Consider the following 19,318-nt stretch of genomic DNA (forward strand, 5'->3'; position numbering starts at 1 on the left):
AATAGTGGGAGTAACCATGCCAATAAGGGGCACTTTCCTACACCCAGCGTTTGTATTTGGTGCACCTATATTTAATTGCACTATCCGTGGGCTTGGAAGCAGAGCTTCGGGCATCGGCATTCATTCTTTTACATATTAAGAACGTCATCGCGGGTGATAGTGTCCTTTACAAATACACAACACTGCAGTACAGTGTGCCCATCGTAGGCAGAAACTTAGTTATTACCTCCATGTGAACATCACAGTGGGACGGGGTTTGTGCCGGAGTTGGGCACTCTGTTTTTGCAAGAATTTACATCATCAGCATCAATTTCTAATGTAGAAAGGTGGTGCTCAACTGCATAGCTCCTAGATTCACCTAGTAAGAGCCTGTGGCACGGCACCATGATGCTGCCAGGGTTCACAGTGCTGGTGCTCAGAGGATACGTAAGGCAGGTAGTGAAATATGAGGACTACATGGGGTAAACAATACATTTCAATGATCCAAATCTCACTAGTGGAATTTCATGGATACAGCGCCATTCGGAACTATACCACCTTCTTCTCCATGGTAATTTCTAAGTTGTGCCAATCTTCCTTTGGCTCAGAGTCGGGGTTTTTAATAGGTCTGGACAGGACCGGTTAGAATCGGTGCCCCAATCCCCTCTGTGGTGGTGCTCACATTCCTCACAAAGGAACACACAGGCAATGGGAGAGGCGCTAATTGTCCCACACCTTTGACATGATTGTCTCCATCTTGGACAGAACCTGCTCTACCAGAGAAACAAAACCACATCCTTGTCTCAAGAGCAGTTACACTACACACATGCAAGCACAGTGAACTGTCGATACCCTGAGTCAGTCAAACTCCAACAGTGAGCCCATCCTAACTTTACCTAACAAGGTACTGGTTTATTGGGAATACTCACAGATTACTGTATACTTGGGGGAATCTCTTGCCAATATGCAAGAGATTCCCCTATTTGTGAGCCAGCTGCTTACAACTGGGAAGTGGGGTGCAGCTGAAGGTGGTCACAGACCGACCACTGCATGGAAGGCCTGGGGTGAGAAGACACAGGTAGGTCAGAAGAAGAGGAAGAGGATGGGAAGATGCCATCCAAAACAGGTCGCTATGTTTTATCATTTAAAAGCAAACTTAGCTTTCAATAGGTAATTGCATAGTATCCCGCTGGCCAAAGGCACTATTACCCGTTGATCTGCATTGTGCAATGATCTGGTAAACAAAGTAATTTTTTAGACGACTTGTTTCCAATGCTTGCAAATCTCCAAGTTGGTGAATTATGCATCCACCAATGATGTCCTTCTTCTAGTCTTCCATGGGTTTTGTGCAGGTGAAAGTTGTTCCTGCTAAAAGTTACCATGAGCCAAATTATACAAAGTAAGGTTGGAGAGTAGAGTGTGAGTTAGCACAAACCGGGCATTATCAGGGCCCATCTGCTTCACTATTTAAAATATGACACAACAAGACACTATGGCCAGACTCACAAGCCCTGCAGAACAAAATGTACACATATCCTTATGTATTAATCGGATTCTGAGTTATTATGAGAGGTTTGCGCTCTCACACCCGGCAAAATAGGGTTAGGAAAACAAACATTTTTCTGGCCGGAAATTCCTCCATAATATAAACTAAAACAAGCTTTGAGGACGGCAGCAGCCAAGTCCCTCCCCCTCCCCCAAGAAGGCGGACGCTTGCTACAAAAAAAAGCTTCCTCTTATATCCCCCCCAACAGCCCTCCCTCAACCTGCCACCCTACTAACAGGCTTGCGCATACATTACCACCTGCTCAGAGTCGGTGTTCAATATGTGTAGTACAACCCCATGGAATTAGGGATTCTATTTGAGTTGAGGACTGCACAAATCGGTCCCGCACGGTAATTCCCCATTTCATGGAATGTTACTCAAAATTGCACTGTATTGTGGCGATTCTACCATGTGGTAATAGAAAAGAAAAATCACTTCCGATTTTACTGCAGTCCCAGTACCGTGCAAACTTCAAAATTTAGAATCAAGGCCTTTGTGTCTTGTCTGAAGCCACATGGCCACCTCTATTTTCCATAAGGAGAGTGTTCCCACTAAAGCGGAGAGGGTAGTACTGTTCCTTCTTTGGCAACAATATTATCCAAGTGACCCGCCTGGCCTCTCAACAAGACCACATTCCCACCCCACCAATCCATCCCAGACTATCTATGATTGAAGGGGTTGAAAAGGGCCCTCCTGTGAGCCGGTCGCGAGGGCCCAACCCATTCCATAATGGGGAAAGTGTTGGCACATTGAGTAGGACTTAATTAGCAGGAGCTTAGCCTCTGTGCAGTAACTGCGCGCAGTATGTCCAGTATCACAAAGACTGAAATCAACACAGTACAATGTGCCCAAAATTTACACAATTTGAGCCTGTGCACTCAGTGCAGCAGAGGCCTTACGGGTCCTAATGCAGCATGCAAAGCACGCTCTCGAACACACCAACCATACTCACAAAAGTGGGGGTTTTCTCACTTGAATGTTGGGTGCTGACCAATGGGTGGGTCTTTGCCCCTTTCAAGGAGAGGATGGAAAGGGGTCTGCAAAAACACAGCTACGACTCTACTGTCCGCATCTGTATAGGCTCCTCGTGCCCTGGATGGCACAAAGGGGGCTACAGCGACTCCCATTAAGGTAATTCTGGTAATCCTGAAGTGTAGCTGAGAAGGCCCCGAGTACACATATGGCTCCATACCTTTTTGCTGCATTTCCCCTTGCATGTGAAGCATGTCTGTAAACACAACTGCAAGAGAAGGCGAAAACTGCTTTCCACCCAGTGTAAGCATTTTTTAGATGAAGTGAATACTCAAACTACTGCTGCTCTCTACCGTGCTGCACCTCGGTTGGTCCTTACACATTTGAGATCACAGATGTGGTACTGGCTGCGGTGCATCCTCCCAAACCAGTGACAGTCGAGGACAGCATATGTTGCATTGGTGGGTTAGGTTTTTATTTTATACGGGTGCTCTCCCTTAAGAATGCTAAACTGTTCTCCCCCACCCCAGGAAAACACTAACAAACAAGCATTGAAAATGCAATAGGTCTCGCAATAGAAGTTTGACATTTTTCGTTTTGAATATGGATGAGTGGTGTTGCGTGGATGAGTGGCGTTGCGTGGATGAGTGGCGTGTGTGAGTGGCGTTGCGTGTGTGAGTGGCGTTGCGTGTGTGAGTGGCGTTGCGTGTGTGAGTGGCGTTGCGTGTGTGAGTGGCGTTGCGTGTGTGAGTGGCGTTGGAATGCAATAGGCCTCGCATTAGAAAAGTTGTAGTTATTGGTCTTGTAAATGACATATTTATTTAATTTTTCGTTGTTAAAATTGCTAAATTGATGGCTTTGTCCTTTACAATGCCAATAGTTATAACTTTCGCAAATGTGACACCTATAGCATTTTGAATGCAACATGTTTTGTATTTACGTTACTTATATGGCAGCTCTCGTCGTTATGCTACATCTCTAGATAGTTTTAGCTTTCGCAAATGTGACACCTATTGTAACACAATATGTGTTGTGAGGGTGAGTGAGGGTGAGGGGTTGAGGGTGAGGTGTTGAGGGTGGGGGTTGAGGGTGAGTGAGGGTGAGGGTGAGTGAGGGTGAGGGGGTGAGGGGTTGAGGGTGAGTGAGGGTGAGGGTGAGTTGTTGAGGGTGAGTGAGGGTGAGGAGTTGAGGGTGAGGAGTTGAGGGTGAGGGTGAGTGAGGGTGAGTGAGGGTGATTGAGGGTGAGTGAGGGTGAGGGTGGGTGAGGGTGGGTGAGGGTGGGTGAGTGAGGGTGAGGGGGTGAGGGTGAGTGAGAGTGAGGGTGAGTGAGGTGTTGAGGGTGAGGGGTTGAGGGTGAGTGAGGGTGAGGGTGAGGGGTTGAGGGTGGGTGAGGGTGAGGGGTTGAGAGTGAGTGAGGGTGAGGGTGATTGAGGGTGAGGGTGATTGAGGGTGAGGGTGATTGAGGGTGAGTGAGGGTGAGGGTGAGTGAAGGTGAGTGAGGGTGAGGGTGAGTGAGGGTGAGTGTGAGTGAGGGTGAGGGTGAGGGGTTGAGGGTGAGTGAGGGTGAGGGTGATTGAGGGTGAGGGGTTGAGGGTGAGTGAGGGTGAGTGAGGGTGAGTGAGGGTGAGTGAGGGTGAGGGTGAGGGGTTGAGGGTGGGTGAGGGTGATTGAGTGTGAGGGGTTGAGGGTTAGTGCGGGTGAGTGAGAGAGGGTGAGTGAGGTGTTGAGGGTGAGGGGTTGAGGGTGAGTGAGGGTGAGTGAGGGTGAGGTGTTGAGGGTGAGTGAGGGTGAGGAGTTGAGGGTGAGTGAGGGTGAGTGAGTGTGAGTGGTTGAGGGTGAGTGAGGGTGGGTGAGGGGTTGAGGGTGAGTGAGGGTGAGGGTGAGTGAGGGTGAGGCTGAGGGGTTGAGGGTGAGTGAGGGTGAGTGAGAGTGAGGGTGAGTGAGGGGTTGAGGGTGAAGGGTTGAGGGTGAGTGAGGGTGAGGGGTTGAGGGTGAGTGAGGGGTTGAGGGTGAGGCGTTGAGGGTGAGGCGTTGAGGGTGAGTGAGGGTGAGGGTGAGTGAGGGTGAGTGAGGGTGAGTGAGGGTGAGGGTGAGTGAGGGTGAGTGAGGGTGAGGGTGAGTGAGGGTGAGTGAGTGTGAGTGAGGGTGAGGGGTTGAGGGTGAGTGAGGGTGAGGGTGATTGAGGGTGAGGGGTTGAGGGTGAGTGAGGGTGAGGGTGAGTGAGGGTGAGGGTGATTGAGGGTGAGTGAGGGTGAGGGGTTGAGGGTGAGTGAGGGTGAGGGTGATTGAGTGTGAGGGGTTGAGGGTGAGTGAGGGTGAGGGTGAGTGAGGGTGAGTGTGATTGAGGGTGAGTGAGGGTGAGGGGTTGAGGGTGAGGGAGGGTGACTGAGTGTGAGTGAGAGTGAGGGTGAGTGAGGTGTTGAGGGTGAGGGGTTGAGGGTGAGGGTGAGGGGTTGAGGGTGAGTGAGGGTGAGGGGTTGAGGGTGAGTGAGGGTGAGGGTGGTTGAGGGTGAGGGAGGGTGAGTGAGGGTGAGGGGTTGAGGGTGAGTGAGGGTGAGTGAGGGGTTGAGGGTGAGTGAGGGTGAGGGGTTGAGGGTGAGTGAAGGTGAGGGTGAGGGGTTGAGGGTGAGGGAGGGGTTGAGGGTGAGTGAGGGTGAGTAAGAGTGAGGGTGAGTGAGGGGTTGAGGGTGAGGGGTTGAGGGTGGGTGAGGGTGAGGGATTGAGGGTGAGTGAGGGTGAGTGTTGAGGGAGGGTGAGGGTGAGTGAGGGTGAGTGAGTGAGGGTGAGGGGTTGAGGGTGAGTGAGGGTGAGTGAGGGTGAGTGAGGGTGAGTGAGTGAGGGAGAGTGAGGGAGAGTGAGGGAGAGTGAGGGAGAGTGAGGGAGAGTGAGGGTGAGTGAGGGTGAGTGAGGCTGAGTGAGGGTGAGGGTGAGTGAGGGTGAGGGTGAGTGAGGGTGAGTGAGGATGTGAGTGAGGGTGGGTGAGGGTGAGTGAGGGTGAGTGAGGGGTTGAGGGTGAGTGAGGGTGAGTGAGGGAGAGTTTTGTAATATGTGTTGTGTTATGTGTGTGTTTTGTGTCTGTTGACTCCCGTATGTAAGTGAATAATTGTAAAATGGAGGACGCAATGCGTGTCCTTGACGCTACCTACGTTAGCGTTCTAGTTTTTTTTTGTATTGTTAAATATTGTTTTTGATTGACGTTTATTTTTAGCCAATCGGAGCGCTACGTTTTTGACGTAGCGTTCCGATTTGCTTACGTCAACGGTGGAAATGGCCAGAAGATCGAGAAACTTCGGGCGCGGAAGGAGTGTGCTTGTTCGTGTGGTGTTGCTGCGTCGTTTGACAGGTAAGATATTATTTGTAAGCGTTTTGTTATCTAATTAAATGTAGTATCCATAGTATGTACAAAGTAATTAATTATTAGGAGTGTGTTTATATAAATATAGAACTTTTTTGTTAGCGATTGTAATTATTGTCATTTATTTATGTAAATTAAATTTAATTAAGTGTTTTTCTTGTTGATATATAATGTATATGTTAGCGACAACTCTAATTTAATTATTTTGTAGCTGCTGTTCGTTATTTTACGTACATGAAATGATTTTAGCACTTCGAAGGGCTATTTCGTTTCGAGTATATTTATGTATAAATAAGAAGTACTGTTATTTAATGTGTATAATTTTAACATTTTACAAACTGCTATTTTGTAATTGTATGTAATAATGTTCGTGATATTTTTAATTTAGGGTATGTAAATATTGTGTTCTAGTTGCGTAAAAGTCAATTTTAATCCTTACTGATGGGATGTTTTCCTGAAAGTTTTAGTGAGAAGCCAGTTATAAATGTTCTGGTCCTTGTTAAGTAAGCTTTGTTCCGTGTACCTTTGCATGTTTATGGTCACTGTCTATAACAAGATGTACTAACAATGTGGAAGTTCATCCATCTTGTGACTGATGATTTTTTGAACGTGTATTTGTTATATTCATTTGTCTTTGTATTAGACCGTTTATTATTGGACTTAAGTTGTTGCTTGTAGACATCTTCTTTCCCTTATTGTTTCGCATAACTTAATGAATTTTTTACATTCCTTTGCTTACTTAGAGTGGAATACTTTATTGTATTTTTTGCAGAATTGCAATTAGGCTGTGAAGGCTCGTGCTTTTGTGATTACGCACTTTGTTTGTGTTTTTGAATTACTCCGGCATGGTTTAATGGTTTATTTTCCCTTACTTTAGTAAGTGCTTTATGTTGTGAATTGGTGTCCTTTTGATGGCTTTGTCCACTTTTAACGTGTGACGTTAACTTTATTATGAAAATAGAGAACATTGCAGCGGATGCGGACCTTAATGTGTGTGTGGCTACTTTTAAATACTGGAATCGTTGATGTTGCTGTGTGTGTACGTGTTGTAAGTATGCAGTAACAGTTCTTTGCATGTGCGTTGTTGAGGCATGCAGTAAGAGCTGCAGTTGTGTGTGGCGTGTGTAAAAATGTTCATAAACTGGATGTGTTATATTTGTTTATTGGAAGATAGATGTAATGCTGTGGGTTGTTAAGGAAGTGCATAGGTAATGCTGCTGTGTGTACGTGTTACTGAGGGAAGCTTGCACTGCTGCTGTCGGTGCTGTACCTGTTCCATGTGTAAGGGAAGCTTGCACTGCTGTTGCCTGTGCTGTACCTGCTCCGTGTGTGATGGAAGCTTGCACTGTTGCTGCCTGTGCTGTACCTGCTCTGTGTGTGAGGGAACATTGCACTGTTGCTGCCTGTGCTGTACCTGCTCTGTGTGTGAGGGAACATTGCACTGTTGCTGCCTGTGCCGTACCTGCTCTGTGTGTGAGGGAAGCTTGCACTGTTGCTGCCTGTGCTGTACCTGCTCTGTGTGTGAGGGAAGCTTGCACTGTTGCTGCCTGTGCTGTACCTGCTCCGTTTGTGAGGGAAGCTTCCACTGTTGCTGCCTGTGCTGTACCTGCTCCGTGTTTGAGGGAAGCTTGCATTGCTGTTGCCTGTGCTGTACCTGCTCTGTGTGTAAGGGAAGCTTGCACTGTTGCTGCCTGTGCTGTACCTGTTCCGTGTGTGAGGGAAGCTTGCACTGCTGCTGCCTGTGCTGTACCTGCTCCGTGTTTGAGGGAAGCTTGCATTGCTGTTGCCTGTGCTGTACCTGTTCCATGTGTAAGGGAAGCTTGCACTGCTGCCGCCTGTGCTGTACCTGATCTATGTGTGAGGGAAGCTTGCACTGCTGCTGTCGGTGCTGTACCTGTTCCATGTGTAAGGGAAGCTTGCACTGCTGCTGTCGGTGCTGTACCTGCTCCGTGTTTGAGGGAAGCTTGCATTGCTGTTGCCTGTGCTGTACATGTTCCGTGTGTGATGGAAGCTTGCACTGCTGCCGCCTGTGCTGTACCTGCTCTATGTGTGAGGGAAGGTTGCACTGCTGCTGTCGGTGCTGTACCTGTTCCATGTGTAAGGGAAGCTTGCACTGCTGTTGCCTGTGCTGTACCTGCTCCGTGTTTGAGTGAAGCTTGCATTGCTGTTGCCCGTGCTGTACCTGCTCCGTGTGTGATGGAAGCTTGCACTGTTGCTGCCTGTGCTGTACCTGCTCTGTGTGTGAGGGAAGGTTGCACTGTTGCTGCCTGTGCTGTACCTGCTCTGTGTGTGAGGGAAGCTTGCACTGTTACTGCCTGTGCTGTACCTGCTCCGTGTTTGAGGGAAGCTTGCATTGCTGTTGCCTGTGCTGTACCTGCTCCGTGTGTGCTGGAAGCTTGCACTGTTGCTGCCTGTGCTGTACCTGCTCTGTGTGTGAGGGAAGCTTGGACTGTTGCTGCCTGTGCCTCACCAAGATTTGTGTAAGTAAATGGAGAGGGGGGAGAGAGTTGGAAGAGAGAGTGAAAGAGGCAGAAACGTGGAGAGGAATAGAAAGAGAGAAGGGATCTGTAACCTGAGAGATGTGGCATAACAGAACGCTCGCTAGTGCGGGCAATGCTGCTTGGGGTATCTGCGAGATTTGTTTAAGTAAATGGAGAGGGGGGAGAGAGTTGGAGGAGAGAGTGAAAGAGGCAGAAACGTTGAGAGGAAAAGAAAAGAAAGAGCAAAGGTATCTGTAAGCTGAGAGATGTGGCATAACAGAAAGCTCGCTAGTGCGGGCACTGCTGCTTGGGGTATCTGCGAGATTTTTTTAAGTAAATGGAGATGGGGAGAGAGTTGGAGGAGAGAGTGAAAGAGGCAGAAAAGTTGATAGGAAAAGAAAAGAAAGAGCGAAGGTATCTGTAAGCTGAGAGATGTGGCATAACAGAACGCTCGCTAGTGCGGGCACTGCTGCTTGGGGTATCTGCGAGATTTGTTTAAGTAAATGGAGAGGGGGAGAGAGTTGGAGGAGAGAGTGAAAGAGGCAGAAACGTTGAGAGGAAACGAAAAGAAAGCGAAGGTATCTGTAAGCTGAGAGATGTGGCATAACAGAACGCTCGGTATTGCGGGCACTGCTGCTCGGGGTATCGGCGCGATTTGTGTAAGTGGGTGACTGAAGCAGAGTGGGTGAATATATATGTCTGATGATAGTGGATGTCTGATGCTTGCATGTCTGCTGGGGTGCAGGGTCAGTACAAGTCAAGCTGTAAGTTGGTGTGTGTCAGAACTGGTTGCCTCGGGGCCAACGAAGTCTGTTGCGAGGCGTGGGGGGCAGCCTTTGATGTGCGAGAGAGCTGCCGTGAAAGAAGTAAACAGCAGGCATGTAATTAGGGGGGAGGAGAAGTCGCGCTGGGGTGAATGGAGGGAAGGCAGAGAAGGGGAGGGGGGATGAATGTGACCCGGCGGGCAGGGGAGGGGGTGAGCGGGGAGAGCGGCATGAGGGTGTGAAAGCAGCAGGGGCATGGAGTGCGGCTAAGATAACTGAGACGGCGGGCAGGGGAGGGGGTGAGCGGGGAGAGCGGCATGAGGGTGTGAAACCAGCAGGGGCCTGGAGTGGGGCTAAGATAACTGAAGAAACGCGACACGGCAGGCAGGGGAGGGGGCGGAGCGGGGGTGTGGGAGGAGTGCGGCTGAGGGATGTTAGCGCTGAATCCAAGTTGCGTAATATGTTTTTTATATTTGATGTAAATCCGTGTGATGAACTGCTATTGTTATATGCCTACGGCTTTTTGTGTAACTCGTGACAATTGTGTTTAATCCGTCCCATTTACTGGATGAATAGTGCTTGTTTATTACCCAAGTTAAAAATAGGCTGTTTTACTTTTGTGTTTGTACATCCTCGTCCTCGCATCCTGACCGATATTTCTTCGTTCTTTTGTTGGTGTTATGTTGTCCTAATAATTGTTGGTTTGGTGACCTGAAGCTTGATAAACATCATTGCGCGTATTTTTACTTTGGTTGTTATTTTCTAGGATGTCTTTCTGTTGCGTATCTTGAGGGTGTATTTGTAGGGTGAATTAGGCTGTTAGTTTATTAGGGTGAATTAGAACTCAGGATTTCAATCTAGGAGTTAGAGTGTGGATTAGGATAGTTTATTTCTATTCTTCCTTTTGTTGTTGTATGTGTGTGTGTGTGTGTGTGTGAGGGAACATTGCACTGTTGCTGCCTGTGCTGTACCTGCTCTGTGTGTGAGGGAAGCTTGCACTGTTGCTGCCTGTGCTGTACCTGCTCTGTGTGTGAGGGAAGCTTGCACTGTTGCTGCCTGTGCTGTACATGTTCCGTGTGTGATGGAAGCTTGCACTGCTGCCGCCTGTGCTGTACCTGCTCTATGTGTGAGGGAAGGTTGCACTGCTGCTGTCGGTGCTGTACCTGCTCTGTGTGTGAGGAAAGCTTGCACTGTTGCTGCCTGTGCTGTACCTGCTCTGTGTGTGAGGGAAGCTTGCACTGTAGCTGCCTGTGCAGTTCCTGCTCTGTGTGTGAGGGAAGCTTGCACTGCTGCTGAAAGTAAATGGAGAGGGGGGAGAGAGTTGTAAGAGAGAGTGAAAGAGGCAGAATCGTTGAGAGGAAAAGAAAGTGCGAATCTGTAAGCTGAGAGATGTGGCATAACAGAAGGATTGGTAGTGCGGGCACAGCTGCTTGGGGTATCTGCGAGATTTGTGTAAGTAAATGGAGAGGGGGGAGAGAGTTGGAAGAGAGAGTGAAAGAGGCAGAAACGTGGAGAGTAAATGAAAGTGCTAATGAATCTGTAAACTGAGAGATGTGGTATCTGCGGGAGCGTAGGCCCTATCACGTAGTTGTGTCATTCACATCACTACACGGAGTTTTGTTTTCTTTAGCACAATGTTTTGATCCCCTTTACTTTTACGGTTGGCAACTGCTGATGATGATACAGTGGGGAGTCAAGCGAGTACCAGTTTGACACATCCTCCATGGTGGTTGCTCCCGTGAGGCGTTGCCAATCCCCCTCCCCCTTTTTTCACTAGAAAAGGGTTGAGGGACGGTGAAGTACAGCACCAGGGATTAATGGGCACACACACATATGGCTTTAGGAATGTATAGTTCAAAGTAAATGTGACAATAGACACTGAAACTAGTAGTAGGAGCTAACACATCCACTACTAGGCTTATCTCAATTTATAGAAAGAAAGGGATAGTTCACCTTGCAATAAGGTCAGGCACATTGTTCATAGCTGCCTGTGCTGTACCTGCTCTGTGTGTGAGGGAAGCTTGCACTGCTGCTGTCGGTGCTGTACCTGTTCCATGTGTAAGGGAAGCTTGCACTGCTGTTGCCTGTGCTGTACCTGCTCCGTGTGTGATGGAAGCTTGCACTGTTGCTGCCTGTGCTGTACCTGCTCTGTGTGTGAGGGAACATTGCACTGTTGCTGCCTGTGCTGTACCTGCTCTGTGTGTGAGGGAAGCTTGCACTGTTGCTGCCTGTGCTGTACCTGCTCTGTGTGTGAGGGAAGCTTGCACTGTTGCTGCCTGTGCTGTACCTGCTCCGTGTGTGAGGGAAGCTTGCACTGTTGCTGCCTGTGCTGTACCTGCTCTGTGTGTGAGGGAAGCTTGCACTGTTGCTGCCTGTGCTGTACCTGCTCTGTGTGTGAGGGAAGCTTGCACTGTTGCTGCCTGTGCTGTACCTGCTCCGTGTGTGAGGGAAGCTTGCACTGTATCGAGTGGAAGAGGTGTGGCGCCGCGGCCAGGGCGACTGACGCTGGAATCTGGGGACCACGGTTCGATCCCCGGCTCCGGCGGCAGGTCAGCCCAGCACCATGTGACTCTGGGCAATAGCTCGCTTAATCTTCCCGACGGCCCCCCAGTGCCTAGAGACCCTTACGGGTGATTGGCGCTTTACAAATGTGGACTTTATCTGCCTGTGCAGTTCCTGCTCTGTGTGTGAGGGAAGCTTGCACTGCTGCTGAAAGTAAATGGAGAGGGGGGGAGAGAGTTGTAAGAGAGAGTGAAAGAGGCAGAATCGTTGAGAGGAAAAGAAAGTGCGAATCTGTAAGCTGAGAGATGTGGCATAACAGAAGGATTGGTAGTGCAGGCACTGCTGCTTGGGGTATCTGCGAGATTTGTGTAAGTAAATGGAGAGGGGGGAGAGAGTTGGAAGAGAGAGTGAAAGAGGCAGAAACGTGGAGAGTAAATGAAAGTGCTAATGAATCTGTAAACTGAGAGATGTGGCATAACAGAAGGATTGGTAGTGCGGGCACTGCTGCTTGGGGTATCTGCGAGATTTGTGTAAGTAAATGGAGAGGGGGTAAGAGTTGGAAGAGAGTGAAAGAGGCAGAAACGTGGAGAGGAAAAGAAAGAGCGAAGGAATCTAAGCTGCGAGATGTGGCATAACAGAAGGATTGGTAGTGCGGGCACTGCTGCTTAGGGTTTCTGCGAGATTTGTGTAAGTAAATGGAGAGGGGGGAGAGAGTTGGAAGAGAGAGTGAAAGAGGCAGAAACGTGGAGAGTAAAAGAAAGAGCGAAGGAATATGTAAGCTGAGAGATGTGGCATAACAGAAGGATTGGTAGTGCGGGCACTGCTGCTTGGGGTATCTGCGAGATTTGTGTAAGTAAATGGAGAGGGGGGAGAGAGTTGGAAGAGAGAGTGAAAAAGGCAGAAACGTGGAGAGTAAAAGAAAGAGCGAAGGAATCTAAGCTGCGAGATGTGGCATAACAGAAGGATTGGTAGTGCGTGCACCGCTGCTTGGGGTACGACAAACAGGAGATGGTGACTAAAGTTAAGGAATCTGTAAACTGAGAGATGTGGCATAACAGAAGGATTGGTAGTGCGGGCACTGCTGCTTGGGGTATCTGCGAGATTTGTGTAAGTAAATGGAGAGGGGGGAGAGAGTTGGAAGAGAGAGTGAAAGAGGCAGAAACGTGGAGAGTAAAAGAAAGAGCGAAGGAATCTAAGCTGCGAGATGTGGCATAACAGAAGGATTGGTAGTGCGTGCACCGCTGCTTGGGGTATTAGGGTTTCTGCGAGATTTGTGTAAGTAAATGGAGAGGGGGGAGAGAGTTGGAAGAGAGAGTGAAAGAGGCAGAAACGTGGAGAGTAAAAGAAAGAGCGAAGGAATATGTAAGCTGAGAGATGTGGCATAACAGAAGGATTGGTAGTGCGGGCACTGCTGCTTGGGGTATCTGCGAGATTTGTGTAAGTAAATGGAGAGGGGGGAGAGAGTTGGAGGAGAGAGTGAAAGAGGCAGAAACGTGGAGAGTAAAAGAAAGAGCGAAGGAATATGTAAGCTGAGAGATGTGGCATAACAGAAGGATTGGTAGTGCGGGCACTGCTGCTTGGGGTATCTGCGAGATTTGTGTAAGTAAATGGAGAGGGGGGAGAGAGTTGGAAGAGAGAGTGAAAGAGGCAGAAACGTGGAGAGTAAAAGAAAGAGCGAAGGAATCTAAGCTGCGAGATGTGGCATAACAGAAGGATTGGTAGTGCGTGCACCGCTGCTTGGGGTAAGACAAACTGGAGATGGTGACTAAAGTTTCAGCCATGAGGTTGGAAGGCAGTGAAGTGAAATGTGAGGAGGCACTCCGATTACCTCTTCAAATTGTAAAACAGACGGAGGGCATTGCTGTGGGGAGGGGGTGTAGGAGAAATGCACACGGCGGGCAGGGGAGGGGGCGGAGCGGGGAGAGCGGCATGTGGGTGTGAAGAAGCCGGGGCCTTTGAAGTGAAGCTAAGCTTCACTTCAAAAGGTGTCGGAGGAATGCGGCTGAGGGAACAGACGGCGATTGCGGCTGAGGGAACTGATGTGCACGCGCTTTTAAGCTCAATGCACATGCGCATTGAGCTTAAAAGTCACGGGCACTGCAAGGAATCGCCACGATTCCTTGCTTCTTAGTTAAAGGTTGTTTAAGCCGCAATAGGCTCGCAAGCTCGATGCGCATGCGCATCGACAGGCGAGACCTAAAAAACATACAGTGGTGAGCTTCCATGACTCATCCCCAATCCGTTTTGGCCCATTTGCCAGAAGGGACTCACAACTGTCCATTTGTTTCCATTTCTTGGACAAGATCCCCAGAAGAGCATTGAAAAAGGGGAGCTACCCACTACAAAGAGGCATTTGACAAAGAGATCACTGCAGTAATTTATTTTTAAACACACTTTCACGTGACGACTTATATCATCACTCTTAAAAGAGCAAATTCAAAGCAGAGAACATGCGTTATGAATACACAAGCAAACATCATTTATCAGTATTATTTTCGAAAACAGAAAGAGGGCTAGCACGTTGTCACTGATAATAAGTCTGTCTTCTGTTTTTATTGGTTTGTGTGACTAAGGGCCCGATGTAGGTAAATCCCATTTACCGATTTTGAAATACCGAATCCTACCGATTCGGTATTCAAAAAATCGGTAAATGGGATGTAGGTCCCAACATCTGGATTCGTTACCGAATCCTTAACAATTCTTAAATTACCGATTTGGTAAATACCGAATCGGTAATGCCCATTCATTCCTATGGGCTTTGAAGCCCATAGGAATGATTAGGCATTACCGATTCGGTATTTACCGAATCGGTAATTAAAGAATTCACAAGGGTGCAGGGGGTGTCACTTTGACACCCTCTAGCACCCCCAAAACGGCCATGTGTGCAATGTGGCACACAGACATGCCCTAAGGGCACGTCTGTCTGTCACATGGCACATGTGTACATGCACAGATGTGCATGTACACAGGAATCGGTTTTTTACCATGGATTTGTATTCCATGGTAAAATACCGATTCTGTAAGCCATGTGCTGCCGGAACATAGGCTACCTACATTGCATTTTCGGTAATTTTACCGAATCGTTATCATTACCGAATCGGTAAATATTACCGACTCGGTAAATTTACCGATTCGGTAATGATAACGAATCGGTAAAATTACCGAAAATGTGCCCCTACATCTCCATAGCCCTTTACCGATCGGAAACGGCCGAAAATCGGTATTTTCGGCCGATTCCGATCGGTAAAGGGCTACCTACATCGGGCCCCATGTTGCCAGTTACCACTTGAGCCTGTGAGGAGATCTACACCTGCAAATTAGAAAGTGGCAAAGTGCCCGTGAGACTTACAGGGGCGCCAGTGAACCCGATGAGTGGAACTTTCCCCTCGAGCTTGTGTCGCGTCAGTGTAATGGCCTGAAAGACGTAGCCGAGCTCTGCGGTCACATCCACTTTCTGCTGTAGCTTGAGAAGGTCCTCCACACCTTTCAGGGGTTCAGGGAAGGTCGGCCCTTTGCCCGGTACCATGATCACTTCCATGCCAAGAGCCTAAAAAGAAAAATGCAACTCATACTTTAGAAGAGTTCATATGTACCCATGAAATGCCTGAAGCCCCCAAACTAGGAAGTGCTGTTCTCATTTAAATCCTAAATATTATAAAGCATTAATGCAGACACACATGATTTCAGGTAACAAAAAAGGAGGTCCTTTCTGGTGTTCTTCTAGTGGTGCAATCACTGCATGCCATGGGTGGCAAGGTGAGAAGACCAGAGCAATGGCGGGAAGCTAGGACCCTTATCTCTCACCACCAAGCTCTGCCATCCTACCCATTTCTGGAAGACTGCGTCCTAATATGAAAGCAAGACTCCAGAGTGCAGGCCACAGAGTTTAGCAGCAAGAAAATGGTAGTAGATGGAAGTTGTAGGGGGCATGTTACCATGGAATCTCTCCAGGAAAATTGGTATGAGTTGTAATGGTCATCACCATGAATGTTTGAGGGTCACCATAATGGACAGTGTTTGTTGTTTCAGACTTGTTACCCAATGAGTGATTTGAATCGCTGCACGGGTCGGAGACTTTTACACAAGCTGTACCTCACTAGGCAGCTATGCTCTCGCGTTACAAGCATACACAACCACAACTCAGACCCCATGACTTCCCATTATTTGGCTTTTCTTGAAAGAACAGGATGAAATGAGAAGTTCAGAAGTATGTAAAGTTTTGAAATAAATACACTTGGCAGAGATTTGGGTAACAACGCCTGTGCCATTGACAGAGAGAATGAATTCTGAAAACACGAGCAAAGGGTTTAAACTAAAATTGTAATGAACAGCTTGTCATCAACGTGATCTTGATTACTACTCTCTTTGAGGGTTCTACCAAGATAAAGATTTAGATGCTTAGCTAGCAGAGTAAAGTTGACTTAAATGTTAAATGTAAATTTCCCAAGATATCTGCACCAGATGGACGATTACTACATCTTCGAGGGGTCAAGCAAGTCGAGGAGCCCATATTTTTGTACTAATGTTTTCAGAGGTGCCATTCCTAGGCTTCCCTCCCACACTTAGAGGTAAAGAAATCTCGCTTCCTGCCTCTAAGTAGGGCAGAACAAACAGTATTCTGATTATCACCTCTTGCCAATGTTGTGCTCTCCTACTGCAATAGTTTCTAAAATACATCTGATCCAGGTAACAGCCAGGGAAACCATCACAGCATCATTCCAAAAACCCAAGCTGTACTGCACAAGAACTTGTAGACAAAACACAATGTTATAGTATAGATCAGGGTTCTCCAAAGTCTGTCTTGGAGGGCCAGATCCAAATCAGATTTTTAAGACAACTACATTTATCTAAAAGAGGATATGCTAAAAATCTGGCATGGCTCTGGCCCTCCTGGACCGACTTTGGAGAACCCGGGTATAGACTAAACTACAAGGTCTCATCAGTTCATTAATTCAAGTTATCTGTCACAGCACTTGTGTATTTGTCGATTTAGCAACATCTTTTGTAAAGACTGGTCGCTCACTGCTGCGGTCAGGGTTGTCGGCGAGCTCCTTGCTCGGCAGAGCTTCATACTGATGAGTTGTACCATTATACTTGGGCTATGCGGAGGACAGGACTGGGAAGTTGTAAGGCATGCTCATCCCACTGGGGTTACTCAGGGCTGTGTGCTGCCCTCGTGGTTTTCTCAGCAGGGGCATCTTAAGTGTGTATAACATGGCAGTGTGACTGCAGGCAAGGTCTCTGGCTTGTACAGGACTCAAGAGTGTTCCTGCAGGTCAGGGCCAGCTCAAAATCGGATTAGCCAGGACAGCGCCTGGGTGGAAAGAAAATGTAGTGATAGTTGAAGGGGGAGGTGGGCTGCTGTGTGACGGCAGGATGTGTAAGGAAGATGGAAGGAGGGCAGGGCGTCGATGGGGTGCTAACAATTACACTGAGGTATATTAGTGGCTGATTACAAAGTCTTGAACAGGCCATGATTGAGGCCAAGTGGGATGGACGAATTGCTGTTTGAATGACATTAGGTCAGGCAGCTTTCGTGGTCTACTTCGGAATATTGGTGCCTGGGCCCAGCTCGCCCATGGCCAAGGACAGCTCTGCTACAGGCCCTTCAGGTGGTCACAGCTGAGGTGCCTTCACACAATGAGACACATCACTGGCTCAGTGTCAGAAGAGAGTACACTGAGTGACGGAGTCAAGTCCAGAGAATGACAGTGCCTGAAGGGGACTGCTTGCTTTTGTGCCTTGCTGAGGTGGGGGGTCGTGCTGGTGGATGGGGAGCCTGTGGGAGGGGGGGGCTCAAGTGGCTGAGTATCATAGATATGAGAATATCTCAACATGAGCGGACAAAGCATTTCTGAGCAGCCATCAAACAGGGTGGACCTGAGGGGTTGACCCTAGAGTGGTGGATGAGGGAGAACTGGTAGGGTGCAATTCATCTCGAAGGGCTTACCTTAGGTTGAAGCTCTACAACGGAATCAGGATTCCCAGGGACTGAAGGATTGGACAGGGGGCTGACTCGAGCTAGACACCGGAGTTTACCTGGGGTGGGGTCATGCTATATTTTGCAGCCAAATTCTATGCCACACCTTTCGCCACAGGGATAACTGGGCTCTCCAATTATTTGGTAGAAAAGGGGGATGCATGGGCCTCGTACACCAGCTCATGTATACCACCTTGTACCTCAATGTTTACTGCCCCGAATGTAAAAAATAAAACAGAGTCACTCTTAACCAGACACACTGAAGGACACCAAGGAACAAAATACAGATATCAGAGCGCTCAACACCTTGCATGGCACATTAAATTCAATCAAAATAGTAGAGTCAGATAACCCCAAATACACATTTAGGTCGAAAAGGGGTATGGAAAGCGCAATACAAATATCAACTAAAACATTGAGAAGGGTATAGAAAAGGGATGGAGATGCACAAGGAGAATCGTATGCGTGAATGAAGGCCTCCTGAGACCGCTAACCTCACACTTGTTAAAAGTAGATATCTCGGTGACCACATCTAGTGCAACACACTGTGGAAAATCATCTTGTCCTACTGCCACAATCGCTCCAGATGATCCGGGTACTTTGCGGTGGGGAACAAGTGCAAGGTGTGGACTCAAGCACACTGAGGCCTGAAGTCCAGTACAGCAGAAAAGCCTCTTGAGACATCAGGCCTTCACAGAAATGTAGGCATCTTGCGGTTCCCGTCATCTCTGAACATACTTCCAACAAAGCAATAACGTGGGTAGTCTGTGGGAAATAGGGTGTTGATGATGGGTAGGAGCAATCAAGGTACTCGGGGTGACTGGGCGCCAAGGTGAAGCAAGGTTACAGACGAATAGAGTGCGGTCACATACAAGCTGTATTTTTAGTGACATTTTGGAGAAAAACTGACTATCATGTACCATCCTCTTAGTGAACTTCCCCTGACAAATTTGCGATCTTGACTCCTTTTACTCGAGCCACACACCCCCTGCACATGTCCTACTATTTTCACACACTTGAGCTGTTTGGAGATTATAACCATCGCTCTCTTTAGCTTTTTATTTTAAAACTATGCATACCTATGTCTTTCAATCTTTTTAGATTTGTATTCCCCACAGGCATTCCATCACCTGGTCACGGCTTTTAAAAATTGATCCCAGTGATTTCGTCCTTTTTAGGACTGGTTCAAAGGTGCAGCGGTTTGAAAGACCTACTGTTACTAATTCTTTACAATTTAGAGTGGACTAAGGCTTTGCCCCCAGCAGTATTTCTTTCACACGTCATGCTATTGGGTATATGGTGTATTATTCGGCCTCCAAAGATGTGTTTCCATTGCAATGCATGAAGGACTATTTTGCATCTCAAAAGTACTCTGAATCATTACATTTTCTTATCTTATTGATGCGCTGTATTTGGAAAGCAAAATGTTTAGATTTTTCAGTGCTCCAGGCTTTTAAAATATTTAACTTCGGACTTAAAAGCAAGATTGATGTATTGGCTTTGCTAGTGCATACTCAGACGTATAGTCCCCAAATCCAATTTAGAAATGCCTCCACACTGAGGACGATGCTTGCGGTTACGTGGCCCATGAGCAGGAGCGCTTCGTAAACTAGGATTTGGGCGGTCACCTTCCACGATCCATTTTTAGGGCGAGTTTGGGTACAGATTTCAAATGTTAGTCCAGTATGTGTGAGGGCTCGAAATAGCTCCATGTCGGCACCATGTGAACAAAGCTCTACC

At 47.9% G+C, this 19,318-nt stretch overlaps 1 protein-coding gene across 2 annotated transcripts in view; it reads right to left on the minus strand.

Moving 5' to 3' along the window:
- Positions 1-19,318, minus strand: part of UROD (uroporphyrinogen decarboxylase) — a 183,810-nt gene that overhangs the window by 111,712 nt on the left and 52,780 nt on the right. For both annotated transcript variants that reach the window (XM_078671761.1, XM_078671760.1), the window contains exon 5: positions 14,948-15,145. In XM_078671761.1, coding sequence (XP_078527887.1) covers positions 14,948-15,145 — 198 coding nt within the window. The remainder of the gene's footprint in view (positions 1-14,947; positions 15,146-19,318) is intronic.

The sequence above is a fragment of the Lissotriton helveticus genome, chromosome 1_2, assembly GCF_964261635.1.
Source record: "Lissotriton helveticus chromosome 1_2, aLisHel1.1, whole genome shotgun sequence".
NCBI classification, from domain to species: Eukaryota; Metazoa; Chordata; class Amphibia; order Caudata; family Salamandridae; genus Lissotriton; species Lissotriton helveticus.